The sequence below is a fragment of the Rousettus aegyptiacus genome, unplaced genomic scaffold (assembly GCF_014176215.1).
Source record: "Rousettus aegyptiacus isolate mRouAeg1 unplaced genomic scaffold, mRouAeg1.p scaffold_m13_p_7, whole genome shotgun sequence".
In the NCBI taxonomy this organism is placed as follows: domain Eukaryota; kingdom Metazoa; phylum Chordata; class Mammalia; order Chiroptera; family Pteropodidae; genus Rousettus; species Rousettus aegyptiacus.
Window position 1 is genome coordinate 63,984,929 of NW_023416310.1, and position 14,848 is coordinate 63,999,776.

Sequence of the window (14,848 nt, forward strand, 5' to 3'; positions counted from 1 at the left end):
ATAGACAACGAAGAACTGGCAGAGGTTTCGTGCAGGAGGGCCTGCCCGCAGCCAGCTTCTGTGCATCAGTTTCCTAAACAGGGCACTTCGGTGTAGGGAGTTGGGTTAACCAGATTAGGTTTTAGTCTTGAGGCACTTTTGTTTCTGAATTAATGCCATTGACATGCAAATGGCCTTGAAGATGCCTGAAATTTATTTTTCACTTCCCTTCACTTTAGTCTTCTCTTTCCCTACCCCACTTCCATCTGCTGGCCCCTCCTTCATTTCTTTGAGTGCCACTTAAAGTAATTCCTTTCTATCTCAGAGGCTGCAAGTCTGCTTGTGCACCAATGTGTCCTGGTTGGGCCCATCCCAGGCTGCCCTCTGAGTGTGGAGTAACTTCCTTTGAGGGCTCCACCTCTTGTTCCTTCCTAAGCAGGCCCCACGGAGCCAGGCCTTTGTTTTAATGATCTGGAAACAAGAAGTCATCCTGCAGGAAAAGAAAAATGAAGATAACGCAAAGGTGAGGGGCTGCTCACATCGGCCCTTACATTGAACACCCTAATGCTCCTCTTCAAGGAGTTTTCACATTCTAACCAGAGGTACCAATGCCCAGGAATTACTTTTCAGGAGCTTAATTAACTGATTTGCCCATCCTGCAGCAAGTATGAAAATAGCAAAACTAATCTGACTTTGCAATGAGTTAAGGGGATTTCACCGTCTCTATGCTTTCCTCTAATAACTTATTTATATTTTCTGACTTAAAGCCCTGTCAAGCTGAGAAAGTCTCCCAAGGCAAAACATCAGTCAAAATGCTGGGCTAAATCAACATCAGAATGTTAGTCGAAATATGCCTTTTCTGCGTGATATCGCCACTACCATTCCTTACAAGTAGCAGTTAATCCCCAGACGAAAAAAAGCAACCCGCCTCTTGATTCAGGCCCAAGTGTGTCACACTTATAGTTGTAAGGCATGCTGTTGTTACTTCTTTTACAGACATCTTATTAGATTTTCATGTTGTGCTATTTTGTGGGGGCTAGCTCATTGTTTTGCCACTCGTTTGTATGTGCAACTTCTACAAATTGAAACGGAGAAACTTCTAGACAAATGAAAACATGTTTTATTTACAAGAAAAAGTCTGTACACTGTGTATACATAAAAATATACAAAACCAAAATAGAAAATATCAAAATGTTAAAATGTGTACAAACACTTTTAAAATGTGACTCATGGAAAACCTCAAGCCTCAGTTTGAAGAGTACACATTTCATCTTAAAAATTATCATACAAAAAAATTCCCAAAGCTGTTAAAAAAGTTCACTGGTTTCCACCAGAAAAATTTCTTAAGTATCTTTATCTAGGGTAAAACAGGACATGCGGTATAATAAATGTTAGGTTTTAATGCTACCAATGCAATTAATTTGCTGGAAATTGACCTAGTAAGAAGACTATTTTCCATAGAACCAATAAATGTTTCTTCCCCTAATTTTATAAAATCCATGAGCTATAAACTTCTCATTAACGTTCAGAGTGAAATTAGGCTTCTGACTAGGATACAACCTTCAGGTAGTGGACCTATCTTCACAGCGCCTTTTAAATATTCCTGCAGTGCTTTTAATGTAGCCAGAATGTGTTAAATAAGAATGTGTGGGAAGACTTTCCTTTAACAGAAGGATTTATAACACTTGATTCCTTCTCTTAAAAAACTGGCATTTCCATAATTAAAATTTATTATAAAGTTTTTGGAAATAAAGTGTGATGAAAAAAGACAATATAAAACCAACCATGTGTGTAGATATGTATATATACAATTATATAACTATATCTACATGCACACTTTTTATAACAAGAGTAAGAACTATATCAATTTACTTAATTCTTTAAATTCAACTCATCCAAGCTTATAGAGGAATATGCTGGATTATTTTTTCTTATTAAAAGGCTTCATTCATTTAATAAAAACAAGAACCAGCACTTACATTTTATCCTTGAATTGACAGAGAAATAGCTTTCATTTACTAATTGTGTAAATAATGCCCCAATGACAGAAACATGCAGAATATTTTCACAATGGAAGTATCTGGAGTATAAAAAACAGATTTGAACTCAGGCACATTTTATCTAAGCAACTCATTTCTAAATGTAGCTGCCTTCATTAGCTGTGTAACCACTGCATCGAGTTCTAAACTACCATAAAGTGAGAAGTCGAAACAGACAGTACGATAGAATATATTCAGAGACTCCTTGGCTTATATATTCAGTCACATACTTCTCGATAATTCACACACACACCCATCTCTGTTTCTTCCCATAGCTAAGCAGAAACCAAACCAGGTCACTTTAGCCACCAGCCTCAAACATGCACTGTGAGTTGATCTCTAGGAAAGGCTGGAGAGAAAACTTCGATCACGTCTTTTGTGCACACAAAAGTCTCCATCACATACCATTACTCATGTGAGACTGATCCTACCTAACGCAGCTAAACAGGACCTAATTAATTCAGTGGATGGAAGTGTTCCTGCCCAACGACAGGAGGTATTAATCTGTTCTACCAGAATGAGCTGCCTCATAAACATGGAGCAGACCGACCTTGTGGTAGCTTTAAACAGTTTCTTTTATTTCCCAATTTTGAAAATGCTAATGATTATTTCAGCATTGCTTTGTGCAGATGCTATGGCTACAATGATAGATGATTACCAGAGTCTAGGATTGATTAAGTGTCTGGCTGAGAGACTTAGGGCATGACTCATGGGAGGTGCTGCTGCTCAAGCTGGGCTCCTTGAGATGTGTGTCCAGGCAGACTAGGAGAGACCCACTGACTGAAAGATGTGCGAAAGCCCCTAACTTGGCCCCTTTTAATGCACACTCCCGATGTTGCAGGATACCGATACAACTTTTAACTATTGACCCTGTGCACAAAATTCTTGATAAAATAAGTTCTGTAAGGACTTCATGGGGAGGTCAGATACACAGGGCCAGCCTGTGTTCCATGGGTGACAGTAGGATGCCACACCTGTTAAGCCTTACCCTCGTACCTGGTGGAGGGACTGACGAATGAGTCAGGAGAATCTAGATGAAAGTGAGTTGACATTCTCGGTCAACATTTGTTTCTTTGTGATAACAACAAAAATTTAAAAAAAAAAGATCATGTGAAAATATCTTGAAATATAAAGCAGTATGAGCTTTGTTAGTCCTGAGAGTGAAAAATGGGACACCTGAGGGCTTTAGGTTGCACCATAATGATTTTATCAGTGTCCCTTCACAGTAGAGGATGGAGGGTTTTGGAAAGGACAGAGCCTGGAAGAAAAGCAGTAGGACACCATTTATTGTTAACTATGCCACAAAAGGCCTGTGTGTTTATTGCAGTTCATTAAATGTAGCAAATGAAGACTTAATCAATGTCTGGCAAAATATCGCCACTTAGACCAATTAGTCTAATACTAGAAGCAGTCATCACGTTAACTCTAACTGCCTACTATTTTGAGAGGCTAAAAAATTTAAACTTTTAAAAGGAATGCCCAGACCTCGCCATATTAACATCTGTTCCACATTTCTGGAATGTATCACAGACCCTGATTCCCAAGAGTCTTTAAGGCCATAATAAATTTTAAATTTTTAATTAAATTTCCTTTATGCTCTTCAGTCTTTCTTATAACCTCAGGGAGGCGAAAAGTACTTTTCCAAAGTACATGTGTTACAACACAATGCTATTTAAAAATCTTTGAAGTGTTTTCTGGGGCTTTTGAACTTGAATATTTACATTGACCCCAATAAATTTTCCTCTAACCAATTTCTCATGTCACTAAAGGGGGTTGTCCTAAATAATAAGGATGCCGGTAAGGAAATCCACTAGGACAACTATCAAGAAAACTTCATTGTCACGGGCATTTGAAGCCAGAGACTGAAAGGCCCAGGGAGAAACAAAGGCTGCAGACGGATGGCTCACCCTACATCATAGCTACCTCACCGGCATCCAGTCACTGAACTCATAACTCACTAAACATTGGGACAAGACTAAGCTCTTTCAGGAAATCAGAAAGAAGAATGTCTTGACCATGTCTGCTCAGACATAAGCTAATGTATAAGACAAAATTACCCATCCCTTCTCGTAGGTCCAGGAACAAAGTCCTCGAAATAAGCTTGTAGTGGACAAGCTATTCCTACTTCATCATTATAATAAGTCATAGGAGATGTCTGTTATCCAACTGGGTTTTTGCTGAATAGACTAACCAAAGAGCTGTCAGTTTCTGTGAATCATTCTTGCTCAAGAAAGCAGTCCTGAGAGGGCTCACACACACAAAAAAATACTGGAACAACAAAACATAACTTCCCATAAACTGTCCTGACATTTGCTCACCTAAAAGAGAGACCATATTTAATTAAGTTGCTCTGGACATCGTCAAGAAATCTTAACTGTGCCGCTGAGATATGTTTTGGTTATATACTGAAATAACAGCAGGTTTAATTATGGTCTTCCAAAATATTTGGTTCACTATGTTCATATCGAAATTATTTTAATGTATCAGTGACAAAAATTGAGATTAAAGAAAGCAAAAACCGAATATGGCTAAAGCACTGGGATGACAATTCTCCCTCAAGCTGCCTTTCCCTCTGAAGCATATAGGTAGTTTCCTTGTTGTTAAAGAGCCATACTTTCACACATTTTATTTAATTATATGGCTTTGTTATGCTGCCGACATAAAATGTATCTGTGAAAACAAGGATGAGATTCCTAAACTTCCATCTGTGGGAAGAATTTGTAACTGTTAAATCACTTTCAGGTTCCCAATAGTTGATATTTACCTGCAAGCGGCCCTGCAAGGATAAAAGATATAGATGCACACCCCTAGAAGCACAAGGTTACTGCTTCGCAACCCTGCCTTCTGGATCCGAGAGCCCTCTCTCACAGGTGTGTCCTGTCAGTGCTTGTAGCTATAAAAGGCAGCGGGAAGGACTGGCAGAGGAGAAGGTACAAGGCAGAAAACCTGGAGCCAGAGCCACCCTGCAGCCTGTGATTCTGTATTACTTGCCAGTGACTTTCCTTTCCTGGGTGGTGTTCTTAGTTGAGTTAAGGGAATACTGCAAGAAAACAAAGTGTCTCCTCTGTGGTGCTATTCTGGTGTTGGTTTTTCCCTGGGCTGCTCAGCAAGATTTTAGAAATGTGTGCTGAAACAGAAAGAACAAAGCACTCAGTGGGCAATGCAAAACAGAGACAGTGAATGCAATGGTTTCAAAACATGGGCTCCTCGGAGACAATCCTGGGAATTCTGCTGTTAAAATAAACACATCTGAGTGATAATTCAGAGGTTCGTTGTAAACTCTCGGATCTTTAATGGTGAATGCATGTACAAGGGACATGCTAGATGCTATAGATACTGTACCCCAACGCCGATGTTCCAAGGTATAAACCATTTCATAATAGCAACACTGCCCACAGCACAGGAGAGCTTAACAGTTTGGGCAGTACCCTCACCTTATGTCCTTACGTATTTGCTTTCTTTCTCGCTTTTTTTTTTTTTCATTGTTCTTGACCTTTTATCCTTTTAACTCCATTTTTATATCCAAAGCAATAATAAATACTCAATGGCTTAGAAAAAGAATTCCCATAACCATCACTAAGCTACAGTTTAAAGACTCAAGACTACACTGCCGAAAATGCATCTTCAAGTATTCTTGTGTGACTCAGAGGACAACAGCAGTACCTTATTGCACATTGACTCCCCAGAGTCCCTTCTCAAGAGTCAGGTGCGGGGCAGTGCACGGCCCGCAGCCCCGGCAGGACCACCTTCCCCTTGCGGTGCAGGTCGCCCTGGGCGCCCGTGTTCAGGCGCTGCACCAAAAGCTTCTCATAGAGCAGTGGGTGATATGCCCCGAGTGTGCAGGCCGCGTCGTAGTAGAGCTCGTGATAGTGGCAAAGCTCAGTCTGCCGGACGGATGGGATGTACTCATACACATGCACCTCGCTGCACAGGGACATCATGATGAGGATGCCTGAGGGGGAAGGAAAATCAGGACTCGTTGAGCAACTCTGAGTGGGAGGAGGATGTTTGGAGCAGCTGGGGGGAGAGGAATGATGGCGGCAAGAGACCTGCTCCCCGCTTGTTCTCTTTACATTGGCAACGTTAGGACTTCAGTGAGAGGTGGTTCAGGGGATGCGGGCCCGCTGAAATGTCATTCCAGCAAGCACGCGCGCGTTCAGCTGACTGCCGTGGGCCCAGAAACTAGACTTGAAAAGAACAAGTTACCAGAGACCACAGTCCAGTGAGCGAGATCTGTATCCCCCAAGTTAGAATGTCAGAGTATCACATTCTACACACAGGTCCCATCTTACCAAAAAAGTGATTATAAAATAATTGCTGGGTTATAAATTGAATATAAAATATTGTTACAATGGAAATAAATGGAATTGTGGACACAATCTGAGATTCATATTAAAAAAATTATTTTTCTCACTGAAACTGTCAGCATTAAGTTGCTTTAATTTCTTTAATGTTTCAACTAGATATAAATCTAATTGTCATGGAGCAGATCTAGTTCTTGATCTAGGCTAAAAGGCTTCTTTTCCTAATACCATCAATACCTTGTTAATATCCTCGAAACTTTTTAAAAGAAATATATGCCTGTCCCTTTAATTAAAGGGATACCCCTTGTTATGAAAAAACAAAGTCACACACTTAGGTCTTGTTAAAGGCAATATTTGTCTGCAGAGGACAACCATATTTCTAATTAATCAACCCTGTTTGATTCATGAAAATCCCCACAACCAGAGAACATCCTGCATAAGGGACACCAGGAGAGAAGAGAGAAAGGACATAGTGTTTCCTAGGAGATCCGGAAAGCTCACCCAAGGAGGTGAGGGCTGAACACGAAAGGGCTGGCTGGTAGATGGGGAGGGGGAAGGGAAACAGGAGATGGGGTGCTACTCCAGAGGTGACAATGGCATCCTGTTTAGAAAACTTTAAAGATGTGACTTGAGAGCCACAATATAGTATTGTGTCTGCAGGTAGAACACAGTCCTAACAAAGAAATTATTGCAATCAAATTCTATAAAGTAAAGTTGGTCATTAGAGTTACGTTAACACTTCTGGTTACTGGTCAGTTCCTCTCCATTTCCTCCTCTTCCATGGCTGACCTACTTACTGCCTGGCTGTAGCCCTTTCCCGTGCCGGCTGAAAGTGACGATGCAGCCCAGAGAGGACCACTGAAGAACAGTGACTTCACTGAGGGGCAGGGGCACCAGCATCTGAACACGTGACACAGGCAATAGAGAAATCTCCCTCCTGCTGAAAAGCAATTACTGTGAACCATTTTTCTATTCCTCCCAAAATCATCTATAAAGAACTGACATTGTGAATGAGAAGGCCATGTGCCCAGGGAGAATTTAATTCTATTATTCCCAGTCTCTTTAAACCTGCAACAAACAGGAACCTCTCTGATGTGTCTGTTCTCTCTGCGAGTGCCACAGGGTCTGCAGATGGAGAACGGCTTTGGTGTTTTCAATTGGGACAAGTTTCTGCACATTGACCAGCACTGGCTGCTGTCCCTCCCCCGAGTCTGGCGTGTGGCTGTGCCAGCTCTGCAGGAGACTGGGGATCTCAGACACCTGTCATATCCTAGACATCATCCTCTAGCATATTTATTATAGCAATCTGCCTGCAGATGGCAGGGAAAAGGCTTCAAGGGTGTCTCTGGCACAAAAGCATCTCATAAACTAGTGGTGGAATGGTACAGAAACTGCACACGTTTATGTTATCTGGGCTTTTCTGTGAGCCAGTAACATACCCTCATCCATGGGACTGTACTCAACTGTGCACAAGTTATCAACTTGGCAACTGGTTCTTAAAGTGGACAGCTTTCAAAAATTAATATTATACTTAAGAAATGCATTAGTCAGTTTTGTTATTCCTCCTCCTAAAGCAGTTCTCAAACTTCAGCCTGAAAAATGGCCTGGACAGCTTATTAAATACAGATGCCAGTCCCAGAGGTCTGAGGCCCACTGCTTTACACTGGGGTCCAAGAAACAAAATTTTTAATAAGTATTCCTAAACTATCCGTGGTGAAAGGCCATCTAAAAATAAATCCCAATCCATCATAGACCATTACTTTTGTAAAATACAATAACAATGAATTATTAGAGAAATGATTGCATACTTGGATGCCATTCTATGTCAAATTTCTATAAAAGTTTCTAAATACTTTCAGTTTCTACAGTGATCTAGTAACAAGTGTTCCTGGCCCAACACTGGCCCGCTGACCATGCTTGGAGGACCACGCTGGTCTAACACACGTATTCTTTGAGAAACTCTGCCATAAGGGATCCCCAGGCTGTCTCAAAGTAGCCAGACATCCTGTGTGTTAGACAGCTGCCCTAGAGTTGGAGTGCCCTAGATGTCGTTGCTATCTTCTTGGTCTTGAAGGGCTGCTAGATGCTTGAATCTAATTTTTTTTTTTAAGTTTAGAGAAAATTTTTATTCTTGCTACTAATTATTACTTTTTAAAATCATGCATTTGCTAAGTATACAATATATATTTTGCCATAAGACTGCACAAAAAGTTATGGTTTCACTCTAAGCAAATAGGTACATTTTAGCATTCTTATAAATATTTCATACTTTAAAATAACTTCCAGAGCTTCAGAAAAATAAGAGCCTATCAGTCAGTTCATGACAGTCCAAACTGAAGGCCAATAGAGGTTAAGAAATATCTCTTATCTTGAGTTACCTGTGAAATCCCTCCCGACTTTTGCCTATCTGATATAGACTTAGCAATGATGGTTTCTCGTTTCATTTTGCACTCTTATGTGAATTTGTAGCTTCCTACGACTATGAGCTGTGGCCAAGCATTCTAAATTTAATAGCAGAATCTGCTCTAAGTATTTAACAGGCAGCCAGCTGTGGTACTGATACTGGAATTGGAATGGCAGCAGCTTCAAAGGGAAGGGAAATATAACTTTCTGGGTACATGTGAAACGTGGACAAGTTTTATGGTACCGAAGATAGAGAATATTTTTTATTATTTTAAACTTTTTTCCAGATAGCATGGTCAATTCATTTGGCCTATGTATACTCCGCTTTTTAATTTAAGGCTGTTATTATACGTAAACTGAATTTAGATTCAGACTCTATCAGATAATAAATACTGAAAATCATTATTAAATGTGGTTAAATCTACACACTGGTTTTCCTAAGAGTTGTTAATAGTACTTAGGAATACATAAAATCCTTTAGATGAAATTTATCCATATTTTGTTAAAAGGAACTAGGCAGGTATCAATGCTTAGAGGTGTGTAACAGGTATATAACAGCTCTGGCAGAGGTCAGAGTGCAGTGTTAGAGAATAGGGGGTCTGGGGAATAAATGTGCAAGGAGGCAGAGTTAGGGCATGACTGAGAAGGAACAAAGCCTTGAAGTACTGTTGGAGGCCTCTTCAGTTAAATTCAACTTATTAAACTGGGCACAGCGCTAATCACTGGGGATTTATAAAAAGTTTCTTTAAGGAATAAAAATATGTAAATTAAGGAACAAAAATTTAGAAACAGGGGCCATAATCTGAAATACTTAGGATGGCTTGAAGATAGTGTGTTAAATCTTGTACTGAAAAAATGTTTGAGCACTACCACCACCATCTCTTCTGTAGTACTGTGATGCTGAGCTCTGCTATCCACAAATGACATAAATACCAACAATTGCACACACACCTCTCAAATGGTCTCTGAATTACCATTAATAAGGTTCCATGCCGGGAGTCTCCCACCAACCCCCAGGTTTGATGATTTGTTATGAAGAAGATATGAACATATAGTCTTACTCAACTATGATTTATTATGGTGAAAGGATATAAGGCTAAATCAGTAAAGGGGAAAGGCACATGGGGTGAGGTCAAGGGGAAAGCAGGGGCAGGCTTCCAGAGTCCTCTCCCAGTGGAGTCATACAGGATTTGTTTAATTCCTCAACACACACACATGTGAAATATTGCCAATCAATGAAGCTTTTTACTGGAAACTAGTCACGTAGCCAGTGGTCCCCAATTCCCAGGCTGTGGACTGGTACCAGTCTGTAGTCTGTTAGGATCCAGGCCACAAAACAGACTGGTACGTGGCGGGAGAGTGATCTAAACTTCATGTGTATTTGCAGCCACTACTTAGCACTAGCATCACCGCCTCAGCGCCACCTCAGATCATCAGGCCTTAGATTCTCATAGGAGAAGCGGTCCCTGGTGCCAAAAGGACTGGGGACCGCTGACGTAGGCAGTATCTGCCTGATACCTGTCGAAACTCCAGACTTCCAGGAAGAAAGCAGGTGTGTGGCATCAATAATCTGGGCACAGTGGGCTACTCTTATCAGTTATGGGGGTGGGAACCCATCCCAAATCCAAGCTCCCAGACACCACATTCCTTGCAAACAGGCCTTCCTAAGGACCAGCAGGCAGGCCTACCATGGTAGGTCCTTTCTGCATAGATACCATTCATGTACAAATTCATAGTCTTGGGTTGCTTCGTAATCATGTCCCCATGCCAGATTGACATGGGGAATTCACATCTGGTTATGCTAAAAATGTTATTATTATTTTTTTCATTTCCTTTTTTATGATTGCTCAGGATTACGTAAAAAGCAAGAAGAATACAAATATCTAATTCTGTTACTTAATATAGAATTTTAAAAAAATCATTTACAGAACTTTTATGTTAAATAATCTTGTTTATAGACTACCAAAAAGAAAATGCTTTCAACGTGGAGCTGTACTTTTTGATAGGCAGATCAATGTTTAGATACCTTTAACGTATTCTTGTAAGACAATCAAATGAGCATCTGGACAACTTTTTAAAATCTTTAAACATAATCAATTAATGTTAAGTTTCTTTGGCCAGATCTTACAAATGACTCCATACTAAGAATTCATTCGAAGAAAAAAAAAGTGTAAAAATTTCGAGGCAACTAGAGGCATTCATTGCCAGACTACATGTTTTTAAATACTGCATAATGCAATATAATTATCAAACCAATTAAAAAACATTTCAATTGGTCTTAATAAAGTGTCCTGTCATATGATTCGGCATAACAAATGTATGCACACTTATTTATTTGCTCCAAAATCTGGATAAAAATCAAACTTCAACCCATGTTCAGATTATCACAAATTCTAAATGAACAAGGTTCCCTCTAAAAAACTTTGCTTTGTATACATTGGTGTATTTGAGGTGTTTCCAGAGTCAACCACAGTTTAAATACTTATAACTTTTACCTTAATTGTTATTAGATTAGAATTATTTTGCTTTTCACCTGGCCATATTTAAGTGATATCTGAAATAGTTAAAAATAATAGAATTTTCTCTTTGATGAACATATCCTTTCAATGTGTGGCAAAATAAGCTATGTATAAACAACACAATGCGAATGACAGGAAAAATACTGGCTTTCATCAATTCCAGTTAAAACTTGAACATCATTTTTATGTCAGATAAATTTCTGAGAATGACCAATTGACTACTACAAACCATATTTCTGAATGAGTGTATTGAGTGTGCCCGTCTAATGGAAATCAAGCAGTTGTTTTGTGGTTTTTCCATAAATTTATCATACAATGGAAAATTATAAGACTGATAATTAAGATTGAAGGAGCAAAACTGACATTTTAAGTGAGATTTCCAGAAAATATTTGTAATTAAAAGGTTGTTTGGAAATCCGAATTTCATGTAATAATTTAAGAAGCACCTACCAAATTAAAGAAAATCATATAATGCAAGAATAATACTTGAAGACCAATATTTAGCTCATTTATATTGTATTATTTGATGGTAACACAAATTCAGAATTACAGGGGAATGCAAAATGTTGTTCCTAATCAACATAATTGTGACATATTTTACACAATCATAAATATGGATGTTTAGTGACAGTATTTTTGCGTTAATCAGGAGTTTGGATTATATATTGGAAAACTGGAAACCCAAAAGCAGTATAAAACAGAAAAGATATGAGCTGTTTTTAAGCACATTATTCTTGTGTGTATATTAGATAGCCTGAAATTATAGTGCCTGCATCTATAAATTCCAGAAATACCATTTATATAATTAGTAGTGACTGCCTTTTAAAAGGGTGGGAGGAGGTGTGGGTGGTTTCTACAATAAAAATATTGTTAACTGCAGATTTTAAGTGAGCCCCACCTCTGTGCTGCTGGTCAGATCTGTGCTACCAGGCCTGTCTGCCTGAAGGTGCCAGCCTATGAGCCAAGGGTGATAAAGCTGCTACCTACTGGCTTAGGTGAGTGCTCTACTGCATGTAGGTAGCAAACCAATCCAGCCACACTTTGTGACCCCAGGTGAGCTCACCAAACTTCTACAAAAATATCTGTCTTTATGAGAGCAAAATGAAAGCTGTGGGATTCCAAGTAAATTATTCTTTATCTTCAGTTAGGCTACAGTAGAGTCAAAATGACTTCACAGTACCAAATAACAAGGTAAATCTCTAATATCCATCCAGGATGAAAGCAAAAAAAATGAGACTCATGTGAACAACTAGCTCCCCAGTGGGCTGACAGTAAAGAACCCAGTAAGATGAAAAGTTGTTCTAAAGAAACAAGTCTTTGTGGGTCATCTAGATCTGTGCTTCTCAACCTTTTGGCACCAGGGACCAGTGCTCCTATGAGACTCTAAGGCCTGATGATCTGAGGTGGCGCCGAGGCAGTGATGTTAGCGCTGTGGAACAGCTGCAAATACACATTAAGCTTTGCTCCCTCGCCCGCCGCTCACCATTTGCTGTGCTGCCTGGTTTCTAACAGATTAGTACCAGTCTGTGGCCCAGGTGTCGCGGACCCCTGATATAAATAACTGTGATGCTGGTTACTTCCTTTTAATTTGAAAAACACAAGTGCAGTCCAAGAGGTGTAAGGACCCTTAAACTGTTTCTCTGGAGAAGATGGTACATGTAATACATTTCTAGTGTATACTAGCACGCCTCTTTCTGTGAACTATAGGGCAAATATAAACTCTGATCAGAAATTCAAAGAAAAAGCAGTATATTAATACTTACCAACAATTATCAAGATTCACTCTTTGCTCTCACTAATAGTCCTGGGAGCTTATCTTAAGGAAATAGTTTAAGAGGGAAAAAGTGTATATAGACATATAGAATAAACTGTAGTACATATTAGTACATAAATATAGTAATGGATCATCAATATAATTGTTTGATAATAAATACTTTGAAACAACCTAAATACTCAACTAAAGAAAGGCTTAAGTTATAACATATACATTTGATATAATGATATGACCTCTGTAATATTAAAGAAAACTGAAGTCTATTTTCATCTTGATTATACAGCTTAATAAAAGAATGATTTTTATATATTTGAGAATATAGTCTTATTTGACCTAGCATAAAGTTTTAGATGAGGTAACATCACAATAAGAGAAAACAGTTAATATTAGCTATTGTGCTAGGCACATGACAATAGATAAAGGTACTACTAGTATCTTCTTCATTTTCTAGTTGAAAGAACTGAGGTTTACAGACATGAAGTTAACTTGTTCAAGATCACGTATTTAAGTTGGTTGCTGAAGACAATATTTGATTCTGGTCTCTGTAAGCCCAGTCTTAATCACACATAAAGTAATACAGAAGGAAGAGGGCATCCTTCTATACGTGACCTGGTGAACCAAAGGTGAAAGTCTATAAGGAGATATAAATCACACCTTTCCATTCCATTGCTCATTCCTTCATTCATTTAAACAAACATTTATATTGTGTTCCTGTGCTGTGGTGTCATAAATTGAAGGAAACTAATTTATTATAACATTTAGAATAAACAAATCTAGATGAGGTCAAGATTTGGAAGACTACAGATGAAAATAAAATCAGGATGGCAGTACTGAGGATGGGGAGGTTATTTGGTACTTTAAAAAATGTTTAAATATTTAGTTATAAGGTATTTCCCCCTTTCTATAAGTCCTGCAAAAGAGAATCTTCAATAACAGTTGCAAAGAAAAATCTTGTAAGGCAAGACAGAGACGCTCTCTTCCTTAAGGCTTTGCGAAAGCTTTGGGCCAATATCCATGTAAGGATAAATAATTTCTCTAAATGTCCTTTGATTTATATGTTCATAAAATGAGATTTCTTAAAACATTAGTCAAGTTTTCACTAATTTCTACATAATCACTTTGTTACCAGAAATCAAAATATATTCACAGTTATATTAAGATGTTTTGAAAAATAATTATCAGTAATCAATGTTCAACTTGGAGTTAGGTTTCTTGTTTACTTGCAGCAAATATTCATTTTGATAACAATTCTTAGAAATTGTTATCAAAATACAATTTTGTTTGGCAAAGTCGTTTGGTGACAACATGGATTCGATGTTTGAAAAGTAGAAAATATAGTTTTAAAATATTCATTGAGAAATTTGTGATAACTAACCAGTATATATCATATATGCGCAAACTTTAATAAAGATCTTATTAATATTAAATAGGCTGGTATTAAAAAGTTTAACTCATTTAAAATTAAAATGTATTTATATTGTGTCAATATTATAATTATTCATCTGTGCTCTCTAAGTTTAATTATAAAGAAAGCATAATAAATTATTAGCTTTGATAAATTCTGTATGTAAGTGAACTGAAAACTTCTGAAATGTTTCCCAACAATAAAATGAGTTTCAGTGAAGAGGTTCTTAGAGTTTTCAGCAATGCTAGGTCAACATGTTCCTCTGTTCCTACAACATACCTGGCTTTTTTACTGAAGTAGAAAAAGCAGCCCTTGTATTTGCAGATAAAACAAGAACTTATGTCATTGCAAACTAAGTATTTGTGCCCAAATCTGACTTTTCTAGGACACCTTACTCAAAAGAAAACTTCTCCATAGGAACTAAT

The 14,848-nt window shown here is 38.3% G+C and overlaps 1 protein-coding gene across 9 annotated transcripts in view; it reads right to left on the reverse strand.

Annotated features, from left to right (window-relative positions):
- Nucleotides 1–232: 232 nt before the first annotated feature.
- Nucleotides 233–14,848, reverse strand: part of ST6GAL2 (ST6 beta-galactoside alpha-2,6-sialyltransferase 2) — a 69,712-nt gene continuing 55,096 nt past the window's right edge. For 8 of the 9 annotated variants that reach the window (XM_016118536.2, XM_016118518.2, XM_016118497.2 and 5 more), the window contains one exon: nucleotides 5,477–5,970. In XM_016118536.2, the coding sequence (XP_015974022.1) occupies nucleotides 5,714–5,970 (257 nt within the window). In that variant the 3' untranslated portion in view covers nucleotides 5,477–5,713. Of the gene's footprint in view, nucleotides 5,146–5,476; nucleotides 5,971–14,848 lie in introns of those variants that run through there. The other variant, XM_016118545.2, reaches the window with a different exon arrangement.